This window comes from Rhinolophus ferrumequinum, chromosome X (genome assembly GCF_004115265.2).
Source record: "Rhinolophus ferrumequinum isolate MPI-CBG mRhiFer1 chromosome X, mRhiFer1_v1.p, whole genome shotgun sequence".
Lineage (NCBI taxonomy): Eukaryota > Metazoa > Chordata > Mammalia > Chiroptera > Rhinolophidae > Rhinolophus > Rhinolophus ferrumequinum.
This window is the reverse complement of record NC_046284.1, coordinates 124,270,491-124,288,624: the sequence shown is the minus strand read 5'-3', so window position 1 is coordinate 124,288,624 and position 18,134 is coordinate 124,270,491. Positions and strand designations below refer to the sequence as shown.

General features: G+C 55.7%; 1 protein-coding gene across 1 annotated transcript; it reads right to left on the bottom strand.

Annotated features, from left to right (window-relative positions):
- Positions 1-1,059: 1,059 nt before the first annotated feature.
- On the bottom strand, positions 1,060-16,957 carry CRLF2 (cytokine receptor like factor 2). The gene is made up of 8 exons (XM_033110867.1): positions 16,842-16,957; positions 10,765-10,867; positions 9,067-9,230; positions 8,365-8,498; positions 6,863-7,025; positions 6,248-6,353; positions 3,948-4,032; positions 1,060-1,984 (listed from the first exon to the last, which is right to left on the bottom strand). The coding sequence occupies exons 1-8, from the start codon at positions 16,921-16,923 to the stop codon at positions 1,706-1,708; spliced, it is 1,116 nt and encodes a 371-aa protein (XP_032966758.1). The 5' UTR covers positions 16,924-16,957; the 3' UTR covers positions 1,060-1,705.
- Positions 16,958-18,134: the final 1,177 nt, after the last annotated feature.

The window sequence follows — 18,134 nt, the reverse complement described above, 5'->3', positions numbered from 1 at the left end:
AGAGAGAGAGAGAGAGAGCCCAGTAGGCGGTGAAGAGACAGACTCAAGAAGTCAGTCAATGAACAGACGAGCACACCGACACACCTGAGCCAAGCTTTCAGGGCAGAGTGAGGGGTGCGTGGCTGAGAGGTGCCCCAGGAGAGGCCCTTGATTTCTGGGGTTACAGCTTCATCCTGAGCTGAGCCAGGCTTCACCTCGCACCTTAATTAATAAGCCTCTTAACACGGCAGACTCACACGGGTGCATAAGTCAGGTGTGGACAGGGCGGGGTCGTACGTCCACGCCCGTCCTGGGACGGGCTCAGGCTTGTGACAGACCAGGCAGTGAGACCATCGTGGACATTTAACTATGTGTGACAACAGGACTGGACCTGGAGGGTATTATGCTGCGTGAGAGAAGTCGGACAGAGAGAGACACATACCATGTGATCTCACTTATATGAGCAATCTCAAGAACAGGATAAACAAACAACAGAAACAGACTCATAGATACAGAGAACGAATGCATGGTTGCCACACGGGACGGCTGTGGGGGCTGGGTGAGAAAGGGGAAGGGATGAAGAAGTACAGATTGGCCGTTACATAATAGTCACGGGGACGTAAAGTACAGCACAGGGAATAGAGTCAATAACATGGTGATAACTCTGTACGGTGCCAGGTGGGGACTAGACTTATCAGGGACATCACTGTGAGGTACATAAATCTCTAATTATGTTGGTTTGTACATCCGAAAGTAACAAATAAAAAGATACATATTTAAAACATTTTGTTCCATTGCATTTCCCCAACACACACACACACACACACACACACACACACACACACACACTCCAACTTATTAACGGCCCCCTGCAGAGACAAAGGAGGTGGCTTCGTGCCAGCTCTCTTACCCCAGACCTCCGTCACCTGGAAACATCCTGTACACAAAACACAAGGAGATAAAAAAGCTCATGCTCGCCACCGTCTACAGAGAGTTCATCACCTACTGCACTCTCAGCGCACATCTCGTGCTAACGCTTTCTCTTTATTTCAACGAAAAGGACGAGAACAGAACGTACACTCCGTGGGGGTGGAGGGGGTGCTTCATGTGGCCGGGTATAGAGCACGTCCTGAAATTCTACCCATCTCTGAGTCGCAGACCCAGGTGGTGCGTGTGGACTCGGGAAGAAGAACAGAGTCTCGGGGAGAAAACACCCCAATTGCTGCCAAGTGGGTCTCTGTCTCCATTTAGATCCAGAGCTGAGTGGCTGGTTGGCATTTGTACAGCAGGATGCCTTTTGCTTGCTGGATGCACGTAACAAAAGATCTGAGAGAGTGCTGGCAAGTGGAAATGGAGAAAGAGCAACATGTAGGGGGTGGGGGCCACGCAGGAAGGAAGGTGGTTGCAGGGAGCCCAGGCCATGCTTCTTTGCCCATTCTGTGCCCACATCAGGCATGAAGACACGCAAGCTGAGAGCAAAACACCGCTCCCAGCAGGTGTCTCCCACCTACGCTGAATCCTTCTTCAAGCCCTCGAATAGTGACAAAGATGGGATGAGACTCAAGTGCATGGGTTGGGCGGTGGGGGTCTTTGGTGTCCCCAGATGTTGGCATTATTCGTCCGGGGCGTTCTCTTCATGGTGGTGGGTCTTGAGTTTCTAAGAAGTTCCCCCCTCGGTCTTTAAATGTCAACACAGACCCGAGATCGGCTTTGAATTTGCAGCCCCTCATAACGTCACGTATGAGTTGTCACTGATCACAAACGTAAAGCTCCCGAGAGACAGCACCTCTTCGCCTTGGGGACGCTGGCAAGGGGGTTGGCCGGGGTCTCCAGCGGCTTCTTTGTCCCCTGTCTGCAGGCACAGGGGGCCGATCATCGTTTCCGTGGGTGTCTCCATCTCAGCCTTGGAGTGCTGGACCATTGGGGCCTCTTCCAGAATACACTCCTGCTCCCTCTCTTCTACTTTGTCCAACTGGGTCACGTTCTGGGTGTCCTTAATCCACTCCTGCAAGTGTGACACATGGTGATTCACACAGAGCAAACCCAGCACAGCAATCTCCGTGGTCCAGCATCCCCACACAGTCTCCCGACACCTGGGGCAGCCCTGGTCCTGGGACCAAACAACCTCTCTCCGGCAGGAACACCCCTCCCTGTGGCGCCAAAAAGCCCTCACATTTGGCTTCTTCACAAGCCAGGCCTTGGAGGCTGGGGACAAAGGCAGGGCGGCCTTACGCAGACACTAACATGAGGGCTTTCCTAGTCACTCTAAGTCCTGTGTCGGTGAAGAGGGTCAGGACACAGCAACCCCAAACAGGCCACTTTGGCACGACGACTGTTTTGAGCTGAATGCAGTTTAAAAAAGAACCGGCTGAGGAGGACCTCTCTGCCCTCCTCCTCGCTGTTTAAAAGCGTTTCATGCCATTTCCCTGTGATAAAGAAAATGCCCGAGATCAGCTTTGAATTTGCAGCCCCTCATAACGTCACATATGAGTTGTCAAATTGGAAAGGTGGCCTCCTCCCCCTTTCCAGTCCAGAGACAAGCCAGAAAGGACTCGTTCTGTATCAAACTTTACTAAACAGCCCTTACTTATGCATTTCCTAGCCACCTCCCCACACCTTACCTGCCTCTCACAAGCCCAAATGCTCTTCCTCTCTGTCTCATCTCTTGTTCCCACTCTATCACCCTTCATTAAAATGGCATGTTGCTCCCCCAGGTCTAAACACCTCTTTGGGGTTTTCTTTCTTTCTTTCTTCCTTCTTTTTTTTTTTCTTTCTTTCTTTCTTTCTTTCTTTCTTTCTTTCTTTCGTGAACACCCCCATCATATGCATACGAAATAAACCTTTTACCTGTTAATCTGTCTTTTTCCCATTTAATTTACAGTCCTCAGACACAGAACCTAAGAGGGTAGAGGAAAGTTTTTTTCCCTTGGTTTTACCCTTCCCCTACACCGAAATAATTTTGAAATTTACCTTGTTCCTGTAGTAAGTTGAATGGTGCAAACCCCTTCCCCAAAATAAATATATCCCCAAGTCCTAACACCCAGAACCTGTGAATGTGATTTTATTTCGAAATAGGGTCTTTGCAGATGCAAAGAAATTAAGATGAGGTCGTCCTGGATCGGGGGGCCCTGAACCCAATGACAGTGTCCTCATCAGAGACAGAAGAGCAGGGACACAGACACAGAGGAGACGCCACGTGGAGACGAAGGCAGAGATGGGAGGGACGTGGCCACCAGCCCAGGGACGCCTGGGACCCCAGGAGCTGGAAGGGGCAGGAGGGACTGTCCCCTGGGGCCCCAGAGGGAGCGTGGTCCTGGGACACCTTGATGGCAGACTCCTGGTCTCCAGCGCTGGGGGAGCATAAATCTGTGATTTTTTGAGCCCCCTCTCCAGTTTGTTGCAGCCCCCGAAAACTCACAAAACGCTGGTAACATTGTCCTATAAAATCCATGCCTGACTCTCCAGCATCTGGTGAGCTCCTGGGGGCGGGGGCTGGTCCCCTGTCCCTAATTCCCCGCCAGCTGGCACTCAGCCCTCCTAAGCACTTACCCCATGAATGAAATAATGACTATAGACGTGGAAAGCGGAAGCTCAGGTTTGTGTGCAGTCCCACAGAGGGAGAACACTGAGAGCCTGACTTCCTGATGAGATCAGAAGGCGATTAGGCCGAAAAACCCGGTGGGGGCGCTGATCTCTGGGGCTGAAAAAAACCCACGGGGCAGGGGGTGGGGGTGGGGGTGCTGATCTCTGGGGCTGATTTAAGGAGAAGCTGCTTTCTGAAACCTTTGCAGCTTCTCTCTCTGACCGAAAGAGGAAAGTGTTTTTCTGCTGTTTTCAAACCAGAAAGGGCTGGTGGGAAGGTAGAGAGAGAGCTGGAAGAAACGCTGCCGTTGGAAAGAGTGCGTTGGGGAACTATGGGAGCGTGACAAAGCAGAGCAGCTGGCTTGTGCCCAGAAAGACGGCTTTACCTGGAAGTTGCCCCGGTGTGCCTCAAAGAGCCCGGGGAAGGTGAATTTGGGATCAGGCACGCTGGGCATGAGGAGCTTCTTAACTCTGAAACGCACACGGAGAGTCTGGTCAGGTGGGGAGTGGACTCTGAGGGACGCAGAACCCGATGAGGGCTGGAGGGTGGCTGAAGAGTTTGGCCCCAGAGACTCAGGGCCCGAGACGGGGCTGTGCCCTGCATTTCAAGGCATCCACCCCCCTCCATTCCCCTGGCACCCTGCTCCCAGAGTGCACCCATCCACCCACCAGGAATATGATGTGAAGGGCACAGACCACAGTCCTGTGAGTAATGCTTCCTACGACCCAGGAAGCCTGTTTCCTTGTCGTCGGCGTTTGGAAGTAAGTTGTGTCCCCTTCCCAAAATCGTAGGTCGCAGCCTGAACCCGCCCAGCATGACTGTATGTGCATGTGGGCCCTTAGGAGGTAACCCAAAGGAAAGGAGGTCCTAACGACGCAGCCTGGGTCTTCAGATGCAGCAATCGGGACATGTGATCCCCAAACCACGCCCCTTGGAAACGGTGATGATTTTGAACGGAAGGCCCTTGAGAAACAGCAGGTGTGGGGAGGGCTCCCTACCTTCCCCCCTGGACCTCGAAGCAGGGCACCAATTTCTCGTTAGCACAGCAAGTTTCCTTTTGTGAACATGTTCGCCCTCCCCACCCCCAGCTCCTTTACCAGGAAACGGAGAATGAGTCTTATCACCAGAGATGGCACCGAGATAATTCCATGTACACTATCTTTATCTACCATTAGTTTCCTTCACATGTTTCCTAGTCTCCTTCCCTCAATTTCCTTCTTACCCAGAGCTCCAAAATCTCTGTCTAGTCACTTGTGCACAATTTATCAATCACCCTTTGTTAAAATGGTGTATAAGCCACTCCTAGACTAACTACTTTTGGGGGGGGTACTTATTTTCTTTGAAGCCCCCACACATGTTAACAAGTATTACATCAATAAAGAACCATATGCCTTTTCTCCTGTTATCTGGCCTTGGTCAGTTTAATTCACAGGACTCCAGATACAGCACCTAAGAGGTTGTAATTTGATGGGCTCCTAATCTAATACAAGTGGTGTCTTTATGAGAAGGGAGAGGGACGCCAGGGCTGTGCCTGCACATGGAGGCAAGACCACATGAAGACGTGGAGAGAAGAGGGCTGTCCACAAGCTAAGGAGACAGGACTCGGGAGAAACCCTGGGCCTCGGACTTCCAGCCTCCAGGACTAAGACAGAATACATTTTTGTTGTTTGCGCCCCAAGTATCGCCATTTGTTACAGCAGCCCTACACAGGCTTCCCTTGAAGACAAGGCAAGCGGTAGCTTTTGCCAAGAAGGTTATTTGTCTGTTTCCCTCGGGGGTGCGGCAGGGGGGTTGTTTCAATTCTGTATTAAACACACCAGACTTGTCACCAGTCAACTGCCCTATCTGACAGCATTGTCCCCTCCTTAGCGTATGGGTGGTGTCTGTGTGAGCTGGTCAAAGAGGTGAGGTAACGGATGATTTATAAGAATTAAATGAGCCAGCTCCGTGCTGCACGGAGCTGGGAGGGCTCACCTTCCGATTAATCTAACTCAGCCTGGCTCAGACACAGCACCGGTGCTCCCAAAGGGAGGTCCCGCGCGGCACTCCTGCCGTTACTATGGAAACCTCGTCCTCACAAACAAAGATGGCACCCAGCACCTTCAAACGTCCCTCACAGCTGAACACCTGGGCGCAGGTACGTTTGACTCAAGATGGAAATAGCTGTGGTTCAATTGTCGTACAGAAGGTTAACGAAGAAAACGACTTGATGTCATGTTTCCGAGAAGCCGTCCATGGCCTCGAAGAATATTGTTTTGCTATGGCTAGAACTGCCGTTAGAAAGTGCACAAGTTTTCGTTGTGCAGTTCTTCTGACATACTCCTCAAGGGGTCTAGATGAATACGGGCCGAGGAAAAATAAACATTAAAAGGTGTTTTACGCATCTGTCACCCTGGGCGCAGAGGACACAGCTCAGGGGTCTGTGTATGAAGGGAGATAACGTTCCAGCAGCTTGACTGTTTGCAAGAGAACATTTTTGCAGGAATAGACATATGTTTCTGCACGGTTGGCATGGTTTTCCTACCATCTTTCTCGTAAGGTACGTCTGGGCAAGCGTGCGTGGTAGGGGCACAGCTAAATAACCATATCAGAGGACGGAGTCTCCTTTTTCTGCCCCTCTTGGACGTGCAAGAACCGAAGCCCTGTGCCCACGTGTGTGATGACACCCACGGAAGCAGTCCTTACCTCCGCAGTTTCCATACCAACAGAAACACGAGGAACATAATCAGGAAGACGACCAAGCCAGACATTAAAACAAACTTGGGGAAGAGCGTTTTCTCTTGGCACGAATCTAAAGCAAAACACAACGGTCCTGTGAGCTTTCAACACGATCCTACATGGGGCTCCACACATCTGGCCCCCACTGTGGTGTTCTTTTATGCATGTCAGGGGCAGCAAACCTTCATTTCAGTGAGAAACATCTGGGGAGGTGACGCGGTGTCTCTGACAGACACACGTCTGGCTGTCAGCCCAGGAGGTTGTGTGGACTCCGCACCGTGACCGAGGGTCCCTGTGTTATTGGGGTGCTTGAGGATATCGGGGCTTGCTTTGGGCTATTGCTTTTTGCTATTGCTAGTAACAACGTTCATAAACAGAGCTTGTTATTGTTGCTGAGTTATTAGAAAAAGAAACAACCCCACAACAATTAGCTCCATGAGGAAGGAAGACTGCCTGGAGAAAGAAACACACAGAGGGATGGCTGCCTGGAGCAGAGTTGGGACCAGGTGTGTTTGCAGGTACTGCCTCCGCCTCCCCCGGAGCTGGGGTGCAGGCCCCCGACCGCGGTGTGACAAGCGTTACCTCTCAGCTCAGCCCCCTGCAGGTGTGCCACCTCGGACCAGTCGCTGGGGTACGTGTCGGAGCCGTAGCCGGACTCCATGGTTTTCACTCTGGCCCGGACGAAATAACATTTATCGATATCCAGACTCTCTATCGTCACATTGCACGTGTTTTCCTCCTTGGCCTGGGGAAGGAAAACAAACGCGGCGGTCAGCGACGGCCCCTGGACCTGCGGTTCCCGTGCCAGCACGTCACACGAGGTCCCTGCTTTCAGACATCGGCACTTTGGTGTCCCGTCCTCTCACGACGCTCGAGACCGCGCCAACCAGAAACAGAAAGGGAGGGGGAAAAAACGCTTTGTCACAAAGACCATACAGATGCTTTTGGAGGATTCCTTCGCGCTGGCAAGTTCCTCCTTTCAACAAAAGTGTTGATTCTTTTAATGAATGAAGAGTACGTGACACATGCTGACTTTGGAGACTCCCGTGGTCCATAGCAGGGCCGTGGGTAGGCGCTTACAGCTCCCTGTGCAAACCCCTGAGTCCCCGTGGGTCCCATTTGCCTTTCTTTGGTGATTGGCGATTCCCTCCGCCAGATGTCCATTTTCCCTTACCTGATAGGTCCCCTTCGGCTGCTATGACAGGCAACTCCCTTTCCGTGGCACCTCGTCCGGTCTTTGTGCCTTATCACCCTTCCAGACACCTGCCCTGCCTACCCCTGTCTGCACTGGTCCTGTGTTCTCACCCCGTGGATACAGTGTTTCCCCGCAGGTGACGAAACCATTGACCCGTGGCGCTGGGAGAGAGCTCCGAGCCGAGGCAGCCCAACAGTCTTGCAGAGCAAGACCCTAAGCTGTCAGAGGACGCCCGCAAGGCAACGCCGGGCTTCCCTCGGGCCCCTGCGGGCACGGGCCCCGCACGATTCCGCCTGCCCCCTGCCTGTTTTCTCCCCACTTCTACTCCTGCGACGCCCTCACTTTCTGGTTTACCTGGTGGTCCTGTCATTATCGGCCCAGCCCCGGGAGCCCCGGGGAGTGGAGAGTCACGTGTTTTTAATGTATTCCATAGACCATGCTCACGTGCCCAGGACGAGAACACGTCCCCGGGGGTGTAAAAGGCACATGAAGAGGGGTGGAAGGTACCGGGTACCATGGCCCAATGAGAGGGTGTGAGGACGGTGGATTGTATGTGGCCAGGCCCGGTGTCCAGGGCTTTGGTCACAGGTCAGTCTGGATGTCACTGAGAAGGTATCTGTACTCGTGATTAAGAGCCGCAATCGGCTCACTTGCAGTCAGTCCACAACACGGGTGGGCCTCGCCTAATCAGTGGAAGGGTTACAAGGCCCGGTGGCGTCGCCCCAGACGGAAGGGACTTGGACCTCCCGACCGTCCCACGGAACCGTGCCCGGGCTGCTCGCCGCTGGCCTGAGGCTCGCCAGGCCCTACGGTCACATGAGCAATTCCCTCGCCTACATCTGGACGTCGCGGCCCCCCCGGGGCCTGACAAGACACCACGGCCACACACCTGCCACTCGCTGTCAAAGAGGCTTCTGTGCTGGACTTCGTACAGCAGCTCGCTGTAGGGCAGCTCGGGACACGTCACCGTGAGGGCCTCCTGACGCCACTGGAAGTGCAGCTCTTTCGGGAGGCTGGGCTTCACTAAGAACGAGAGACAAGAGGACGGTGACCCCTCTGCGGAGACAAACACGCCGCACGTCTGGGGTTAGAACACCTCCTGGGATGCGGGGTTCCTGTGTCCTTATGTGAGGGAAGCCGCGCCCCAGAACTCCCTGGGAAACTCTTGGGTTTCTACCATGGGATGACCTGTGACACCCAATCCTGAAAACAAAACAAAGCCTGTTTTAAGACACCTAGAATAGAGACTGTTTGGGGTGGGAGGTTTCTTTGCACGATGGTTCCTCATCCAAGACAGGCAGCCGACCGTCGAGACCCCTCGGGAAAAGCAACCGGGTGGGAGGTGGGGAGGCAGCGGGATCTCTCTGTCCCCACATTGGAGGGGTGAGCAGACAGCTGCACCTTTGGCGCCTTCTCTGAAATCACAGCCCCCACGGGGTCATGTGGTCGCCCCCTTTCTCGTGGCTCCATCTCTGTCCCTGGCATGCGTGTTGACATGGAACATTCCGGAAGGCGGGTGTCTTCTGGGTAGCGGGTGGGAAAGCGGGATTCTGTCACACAGGCGGGTGGGCTACGCGCTCTCGGCACTTACAGAAATTGCTGATCCAGACGCTGTTGTTGAGAACAGGATGCGTTCCGTTCCAGATGGAAAAAGACAGGATTTCATCCCCCGGGGCGTCCAGGAGGCAGCCAGCCGTGCGACCTTCCTGGAGAATATAGCTGGAGCAGTGCTTGTTCGTCTTCATGCTCGTGAAACTGCAGTTAAAAAAAAAAAAACCAGAACCGTGTAGCCAGGGGCGTCCTTCACAATCGCCTGTTAGCACGTCTGTGGCCAGCGCGTGGCTCCATGACTCTGCCACGGACGCAGATTGCGTTCGCTCGCTTCGCCCTGACGACGGCAGCAAGACCTGTCCAGACGGACAAGCGTCCCCTCTCTCAAGGGTTCAAACTCCTTGGAGGGTTCCTGCCACGCGTGGCATTGTGTCCTGCAAAGTCGTGTCACTGTACTAACCCTGGAACCTGGGAACGAGACCCTATGTGGAAACAGGGTCCCTGCAGACGGGACCAAGTGAGGGACGGATCTGAGATGAGGTCGTCCTGGATCAGGGGGGCCCTGAACCCAATGACAGTGTCCTCGTCAGAGACAGAAGAGGAGGGACACAGACACAGAGGAGACGCCACGTGGAAACGGAGGCAGAGGTGGGAGGGAGGCGGCCACCAGCCCAGGGACGCCTGGAGCCCCCAGGAGCTGGAAGGGGCAGGAGGGACCGTCCCCTGGGGCCTCCGGAGGGAGCGTGGCCGTGATGTCACACTCCTGGTGTCCAGGACTCGGGGAGGATGGGTGTCTGTGGTTCTGAGATGCCTGGTTTGTGGAACTTTGTTACGGCTGCCCCGGGAATTAATGCAGGTTCACCTGGACCTGTGCAGTAACCAAGCCTCTGCTTTGAGAGACAATTGACAAAGAACGTAGCAGGATGAGGGGTCTCTTTCCTGCGCTGCAAAGAAGCCTGAGGAGCAGCCCACGCTCTGTCCCTACGGCCTCAATTGCAAGCAGTTCCTCGATCAAAAATACCCCCCTTTGTGAATGAAGAACCCGATGGTCAGAAAACAGAAGTGGCTTATCCGTGCGACCACCCGGGAAAGCCAGCGCTTTGTTTCTTGTGGGCGTCGTAGGTTCCAGGTCAATTCCTCTGAGAGTTTCCCTCTTTGCTTTGCTCTCACGTGAATCTTGTGGGTTATCTCGCTGCCCAGGGCCAGCCACACACCCCACGTCTGCTGTTCGCAGAACTGAGACTGAATGGATTGGAAAAACCCTTCCTCCCACGTTTATACTGGCGTCTTTGAGGCGTAGGAAAGCCAGGCAAACAAGCCCATGATAAGGAGACGTGTTTTTGGGAACCGGCCCCTGGGGCCCCACCGTGGGAAAAGTTTGGGGATGGTAACCGTTGGCGTCGCTGCAAAGCGGAGACTCTTTCGAGTCAAGGCAAGTGCCGCCAAACCCAGCCGCCGAGCCGGGGCGGTGGCCCTGGGTGAATAAGCCCCGCGGCGAATGTCCTGAAGAGAATCCAGGTAGTTCCGTGCGTGACTCCGTCATCACTGCGTCCGAAGGTCTGGGCGGCCGCGGTCGTGATGGTGGTGAGGACCGAGGGCCCCCCAGTGCACACACGTTCCCACGTTGCACGTGCTGATGGTCCACGCCTCTGCCTCCTGGCCCTCCCGCCTGCCCGCGTCTCAGAAGAAGAGCTGTTTCAGCCCAGGACGGGGCTCGCCCCAGCCCGAGGGCGCTTACCTGTACAGGAAAGTCAGATTGGTGCCCACGCCTTCACTGGCATTCCACATCACCCGCACGCTCTCGAAATTAAAATTGACGATACGGATTTGCAATGCTTCCCCTGCAGGAAGAGAGACACAGAGACGCAAAGCTGGAAGGAGGTTGGGAGGTGTCACGTGACGTCGGCCCTCCTCTCGTGCACGTGAGGTGGTGCCCGAAAGGGACCGAAACCACCAGGATGCCACACAACAGTCAGAGGCAAGGTCACAGCGGCCTGTCTTCTCGTGTTTGCAAGAGGTAATGAGGCTCGTTTGCAGCAGACAGCCTTTGCATCCAATGACACCCTTTTTTGTGGGCACCCAGAGAGGCATTCAACCCTGTCCCCTGGCCGCCCAACGCAGTCTTACCCGGAACTGCACACACGACACCTTCAGTAGACGGTAGATAGACAGACAGATGATGGATGGATGGACGGATGGACAGACACACGATTGGCAGATAGACAGATGGATGTAGAAAGACAGGGCTGGGTGGATGAAGGGACACGTTTCCAGCACCCGGCAGGACGAGGCGGGTGAGCAGACACATGTCCACACGCTGACACAGAGGGGCTGGCGGTCCCTGCGTCAGGGACGCACACTGCACCTCGGTGCTGGCTGCAGCCCCCGGCCCCCGGGGTGAGAGGCGGATACACGTCTGGCCCCAGCTGTGTCCGGTCAGCCCCTCTGCGAGGTCCGTGCTTTGCCCGGTGAGTCTTCACGGGGCCGCCCCTCATCTCGTGGCCCAGACGCAACCATCACGGCTCCTTTGTCGTCCACATTCAACCCGGTCCGCAAAGCCCCTCTGGCCGTTTCTCAGTGCTTCTCTCAAGATCACCAACCACTATTCACGTTCCGTTTTCTGGTGCGAATGACCCACGCGCACACGGTGGTGGAAAGCCGGGGCGGCTGCCCGAATGAGAAGAAGCACCGGCCGTGTTCTCAGAGGTGGCTGCCGGCAAGGGGCTCGGCCACCGTCCCCTGCATTAGGCGGAGACCCAAACGCCGGCAGCGGGGGGGACAGCTTCCTGGCCGAAAGCGGAAAGGTGCCGCTGTGCCCTGAACGGGGCTGCTGGCCCGTGGGCAGCCGGACGTGGCACACGAGGAGCGTGGCGTCCCGTGTGACGCAGATTTGGCTCCGTCTGGTCGGTCCCAAGTGAGACGCAGGGACAAGTGTTAGGAAAGCTGTGAGGCATGGACGCAGGGGCTGGTTTCCTGGGCAGGGGGCCGCGGGCTGTGGGTGAGAGTCGTCTGTTTCCGTCTGCTCTGACTGTCGTCCGTTTGTACATTCAGCCTCTCAACTCCCTGCATCTTGGCAACCGACTGCAATTCCCTGGGACCCCGACAGGGACGAGAGACGTACAGGTCTCTGGTGTCTGCAGGGAGCCCTTCCTTCCCCGTGGACAGCGAGGACAGAACGGTCCTCCCTGGCAACCAGGCCTGACCACAGAGGACACGCTCTGCACTTGACCCGTTGCTTCCTGAAACGGGGAGCAGGCATATCGGGGAGGGGGCCTCCTGGCAGCGGGGAACCCCGGACCTCCCGAAGAGGAGCCGCACCCCTGCCTCCTAGGGACCACCTTCCAGAAGTCTCCATCCGCTGAGGGAGGTTGACAGCTCCGTGCTCAGCACATGTGACGTCAGACGTGTGGGACCCGGCTGCAGGAAAACATGTGTCATCGGTGAAGCCACACGCCCCGGGTTTCCAGAGGGACAGTCATGTGCCATGGACGGCTCCCCCACACGATGACTCAGCCGCAGGGACAAAGGGCAACTGCCTGAGCCGTGACACGGGGAAAGGTCGCAGATGTCACCGTGTCCCTGTTGCTCCTGTGCTAAGTGCTCCTGGTGGCTTTGGCCTTCCCTGCGGAGTCCAGGCCACGGAGGGGGTCAGGGTCCTGCCCGCTGGGCTGTGTACGCGCATTCTCGGCCGGACAAGCACGGAAAGGGGGCTGGGGGCCCTCCAGCCGGCCTGTAAAACACTGCACAGGCTGCTCCTGTGTTGTCCTCACAACTGCACGTGAAAGCCGCTTCACTGCGGGTGAGGGAGCAGGCGCCTTTCGGGAAACGGAAAGGAAACTTCCACTCGCCCAGTGCAGTTCTGGCCGCTGCCCCGTGCCTTGGGAGGGCAAACCGAGCTTTCAAAGAACAGCCTTCGTGCTCTCTGCTGAAAACGAGGGAAGAGGCCCTCCCGTTTCTGGGGGGCACTGACTTTGGGAAACCATTCTCTCCGCAGTGAATGTCAACGCTTCTGAAAGCGAGAAACCCGCCTGCCCGAGGGAGGGCCCAGGAATGTCTACCAGGGACCCGGGATTAAGCCTTTGAAATGCCAATATTAAGGGACACGCTGCCCCGTCTGCCACAGCTCGATGAGAAGGGAACAATTATGGAAAGAAAAGCAACTTAACAGATAAATCCTGTGTGAATCCACTGATAGGAGGTCCCCGGAGTCACCCGTTCACGGAGGCAGGAAATGGGTGGAGGTGCCAGGAGCTGGGGCTGCCAGGGAGATGGGGGGGGTGTTTTCTGGGGACCCAGTCTCGGTTTGGGAGGACGGGACGCTTTGGGGGTGGACAACGGGGATCGTTACACGACGGTGTCAATGCGCTCGATCCACTGAGCGCCGCCCTTCGAACCGGTTGAGACGGTCCACGGTAGGTGATGTGTCTGTTCCCGTCACCCGTTTAGAAAGATCAGCCACCGAATGTGGCTGTTCCAAAATGTCTGTGTAAGAAGAAGGAAGGAAGGAGTTGTCTGCGCTCCGGGCGTGGGGACAGCGGTCGGAAGGAGCGTCCCTGCCTCGTGGTCGTCTCCGACCAGCGGGCTTTCCAGTCTCAGGACGTCTTCTCTTTCCGAAATCAGAAAGTCTTCTCTTTGGATAAACACAAGGGGGTCCGTCCACATAACGGACTGTCACTCGGCCCCGCAAGAGAGGGAGGCGCTGACACTCGCCACCACATGCAGGGACCCTGAGGACGCTGCTCCGCGAGTGACAGACACCAGACACCAAGGCCACCCAGCGTGTGACTCCATTTACGGAAACGTCCAGAACAGGCTCCTCCACGGACGGGAAGTGGGTGCCTGTCGGTCGTCAGGGGCTGGGGGACGGAGGGGGAGTGACAGCTCATGGGGACGGGTCTCCTCGGGGACATGGAACGTTCTGGAACTAGACGGTGGTGACCGCACAGCTCCGAATACACTAGAAACCTCCAAATGGCACGCTCTCCATGGATGAACTGTGTGATACGTGACTTACACCTCATGGCACTGTTTCCCAAAACAGCCATCTCCTGGCCCAGCTCGCTCGCGACCTGCGTTTCCGCTGACTTCTCCTCACTTCCCACGGACACTTTGTCCTCTGACACGGATGAGCGGGGACCCCACGGGCGCATCACCTTAGAAAGGGCGGCTGCTGTCACCGGCACCTCCACATGTCACGGGTCCGGGCCCAGGTCAAACGCCCGGGCCTTTTGAAAAGCTGCCCTCGAACAAACGGTACCGCGCCTTCCCCGCCCCACACCCCCCAGAAAAACACGTAGGCTGCAGGAGACGAACGTGGGGATGAACAGATTTGCCAACCGGGGGTCGTCTTTTCAATACCAAGAATTTCTTTGTAAGTTTAGAAATTGCCTCCCAGTCAAAAAAAATACAGAGACAGAGAAAAAGTGACTGACGCCTCATAAAACAAATAAAAAATTTTTTGCTTTGATGAGCTTGGGTACGCCAAGGGATTTGGCATCCAAATGCTGTCGGGCATTTTGGGGGTGGGGGTTGGGGAAGGTCAGAGCAAAGCAGGGGGTCCTCCCCCCTCCTTCCTTCCTCGCTGTCTTTCTTCTTTCTTTTTCTCTCTTTCTTTCCTTTCTTTCTTTTTTCTCTCCTTTCCTTCCTTCCGTTCTTTCTTTTTTCTTTTTTGTCTCCTTCTTTCCTTTCTTTCTTCCTGTTTTGTTTTTTCTCTCCTTTCCTTCTCTCTCTCTCTCTCTCTCTTTTTCTCTCTGTCTCTCTCGTTCCCTCTTTTTCTGTGTTTTCTTAATTTATTGTGCTGCTGAAATGCTGACACCAGCATCAAATCTACCAATTACACCACCGTGCCCGCACCCCCAGTGCCACCCTCCTGACGTGTGCTCCCCCACCTCTTAGGTTGAATTCCTGGCCCTGAGTCCCGTCCTGCCACCCACCTGGCCCCACCTAGGGTCCCCCCCAAGCCTCTCCTGGTCCAGGCCCGGCTTCCACTGTCTCCACGCCCTTAGTTCTGGCTCCTGCCCCTCTGTCACAGAGGCTGGGGACACCGCTCAGAGCTGGCTGTCCATCCCTACAGCACAGTGTTGTTTCCCAGGCAATTCCTGGACACTCGTGGAAAAGCGTCCTCAGAGCTCGGTGGCTGAACTGGCCCCCGATGTGATCGCTAGGGTCCCTCCTCCCACCCCCTCGGTGGGACCCCACCCTCTGTGAAGCTCTCGGTGCGGTCTAAGTGGCAGCCACCAAACCCTCCCTGAACACTCTGACGTCCCCCTGGGGCTACGCATAGATGGCTGTACCCGCCGCCGCCTGGAGTCCTGGTGTCTGAAACGACAGGTTACACAGCCATCCGTCCTCGCAGTGACAGCCTGGGGGGGTGCGGGGGGGTCCCTGGGCGTCTATGAGACCCCAGCTCCCCCGGCTATGGGTCTACGGCGGTGCCTCCCAGCTGAGGCCCATGGTTAATGACAGACAAGCCCCAGGACAGGGGACAGGGGGTCCGTTCCTAAGCCTGTGCTCTCCGCACCCCAGTTCTCACTCGAGTTCACAAGCGTTTTCACACCTCTAATGAACTCGGGCAAAAAGCAGCTCTGTTGAAAGAAGAAAAGCGAGTAAACCACAAAAGCCTTTCGCCAAGAAAGCAAGCTTCTCGTTTTCTAAGAAGTTACTAGAAAGGCTCCGAGTGGCTGGCTCCCCTCGGCAGCCGAAATCCCGGCTTGGCAACCTCCACCCGTCGCCGGGCCTGGCAGCCGCTTCTGGGCTCCGAGGGGGTCAGGATCCAGAACTGGTCTAATCTGTGCGTTTTTCCATCAAACGGCACGTCAGGGGGTGTCAGGGAGAAGACGGGGTCTCAAGGAAATGCCTGGTACAGCGGGAGCTCCAGTGACAATGAATTCTCCGTCCCTCTGCCTCCTGCTGCCGGCAGACAGACGGCCTGATTAGAGCTTCCGAAAGCAGAGGGATGGGCCACGCACGGAGTTTGCAGCCCAGCGGACACCCTCATCCAGGCTCCCCGGCTCTGTCAGCTGCAAATCCAATGGGCCCCCCCCAGACTGCAGCGAACGGGGATGGTGGGGACCCTGCCAAAGCAGGTAGACGAGACGGATAAAATAGCACTGGCCACGAGAGGTCAAGCGTGGTGTGTCGTGTGTGTGTGTGTGTGTGTGTGTGTGTGTGTGTGTGACCCCGAGCTGGAGGCTCCAGTGCCAGCTTGTCTGGTGCAAGGGCTGCCTTCCAGCCGCCCTCCCCTGGTGGCACCTTTTATCAAAGCTGATAAGGTCCGCGTGGCATCAGCTTTCTGGAAATCCCTCAGGAACCAGGTCCGGAGGGCAAGCAGAGGCTTTGGGGTGACCCCAAAGGCTGACGGACAGAGGGATGGGTCCAAGACCCACTGACGGGAAGCCCCAGTTTTCTCGGAGACCCCCGATGACACGATGTCACCACAGGCAGGTAAATACTGCCCGACACAGAAGCCTCACCCTTGTGAAGGCAGGAAGAGCACGAAGCCGCCCAGAGTCTCCGCTCAGCACACACAAGCCCCTGTCATTCATTGCTTTTCTCCATTCAAACCCGATCTTGAACTCAGTCAAGTACGGGCCCTTCGCAAGGAGCCGACTGTGGTCTGTAGCTTCTCAGAAACCCGGGCGGGCTCGGGGGAACGTTGATGCAGAAAACAGCCAAAGAGACCAAAAAAAGAAAAAGAAAAAAAAGAAAGAAAAGAAAAGAAAGGAAGAAAGAAAGAAACCAAAAAGGAAGGAAGGAAGGGAGGTGAAAGCAAAGGACACATTTCCCACACAGTGGCCGTAGCGGCAAAACCCTTACCAGCTCCCGTGTTGCCCGAAGCTGTCAAATGTCCCACAAGCAGCACCGTGGCCGCTGCCCAGGCCGGGAAGGCCGGCCTCATGCTTGCAGAGGACGGAGAGAGCCGGACGCTGCGATTTCAGCTCATGACTAATGAGCAGAGATCAGTCCGTTTTTAAAAAGCAGAAAGAAAGAAGGGAAGTGACTACAGGAAACTTGAGTCATGCTTTATTTAAGAGAGATGAGTCTTGGCCAAAAAAGAAAGGAGAATCCTAGTTGCACACACATGTTCCCGGGCTTTGCTCACAAGCGTGACACATGCTGACCTTGTCTGTTCAGGACTCTTGGGATCGCGTGGGTCGTGACGGTCACGTGTGCTTGTGACCCCGAGGTCCCTGAGGTGTCCTGGACAGCACCGGTCACCCAGGGCCAGACATGTGACACCATCTGACACCAGGGCCGAGTGGCAGTGAGCTCGGTATCCAGGAGGGAGCAGTGCGGGGACATCCAGAGTGCAAAGGAAGAATCATTTTCCAGAGAGTTACCAGGGAAATGCGTGGGTGTGACACGCTCAGGGCACAAGCCCGGGTAGCTGTGGGTCAGCGGCCCGCTCATGTGCACCCTTGCAGCTGCCGGAAGCCGGCGGTCCTTCTACATAAGGACCCTCACGCCCACCTGGATATTCTGGGGTGATTGCCCGTCTCGAGAGTCTTCATCACACCACAGAAAGCTGCTTTGTCAGTCATTTTCATCAACTCCAGGGATTAGGTCATGCAGGTTTCGGGGATATCATCCTGTCTACCACACAGAAGTAGGGTGCGGACGCCCTCGTGTGACGGGTAATATAGAGATGGATGGATGGAGGGATGGATGATAGGTAAGAAATATATGATAGCTAGATAGACAGGGTGATGGAGACAGATGAGAGAAAGGAAGAGAGAGAGAGAATGTCTCGTGCTCAGGCAGGTTTCTTAACCTGGAAACGATGGACATTTGTGTCTCTCTGACTTGGGGCGTCCCGGGCCCTGTGGGGCTAAGCAGTGTCCCAGGTCTCCACCCCCCAGAGGCCAGGAGCACCCCCACACACACACTAAGTCATGACAACAAAAACTGTCTCCAGACTTGTCCAAACGTCCCCTTGGAGAGGGGGAGAGTCGTCCCTTTTTCTTCCCACCAGCCCTCCATCCTTCCCGCGCTCCCCACAAGAGGGAACCTGTTATCCCGAGGGAACCTCGCCCTGTACAGCCTGTTCGTTTGAGGCTGTTTACACACAAACGGGAGCCGTGCTGTGGCTACCGCCGAGCGGCATGGCCA

Coding starts and splice junctions, on each gene's coding strand:
- CRLF2 (XM_033110867.1), bottom strand. CDS start 16,923: ATGAGGCCGGCCTTCCCGGCCTGGGCAGCGGCCACGGTGCTGCTTGTG. Junction 8,499..9,066: donor CGTCTGGATCAGCAATTTCT/GTAAGTGCCGAG, acceptor TCTCGTTCTTAG/TGAAGCCCAGCCTCCCGAAA. Junction 7,026..8,364: donor TCTTTGACAGCGAGTGGCAG/GTGTGTGGCCGT, acceptor TTCCTTCCCCAG/GCCAAGGAGGAAAACACGTG.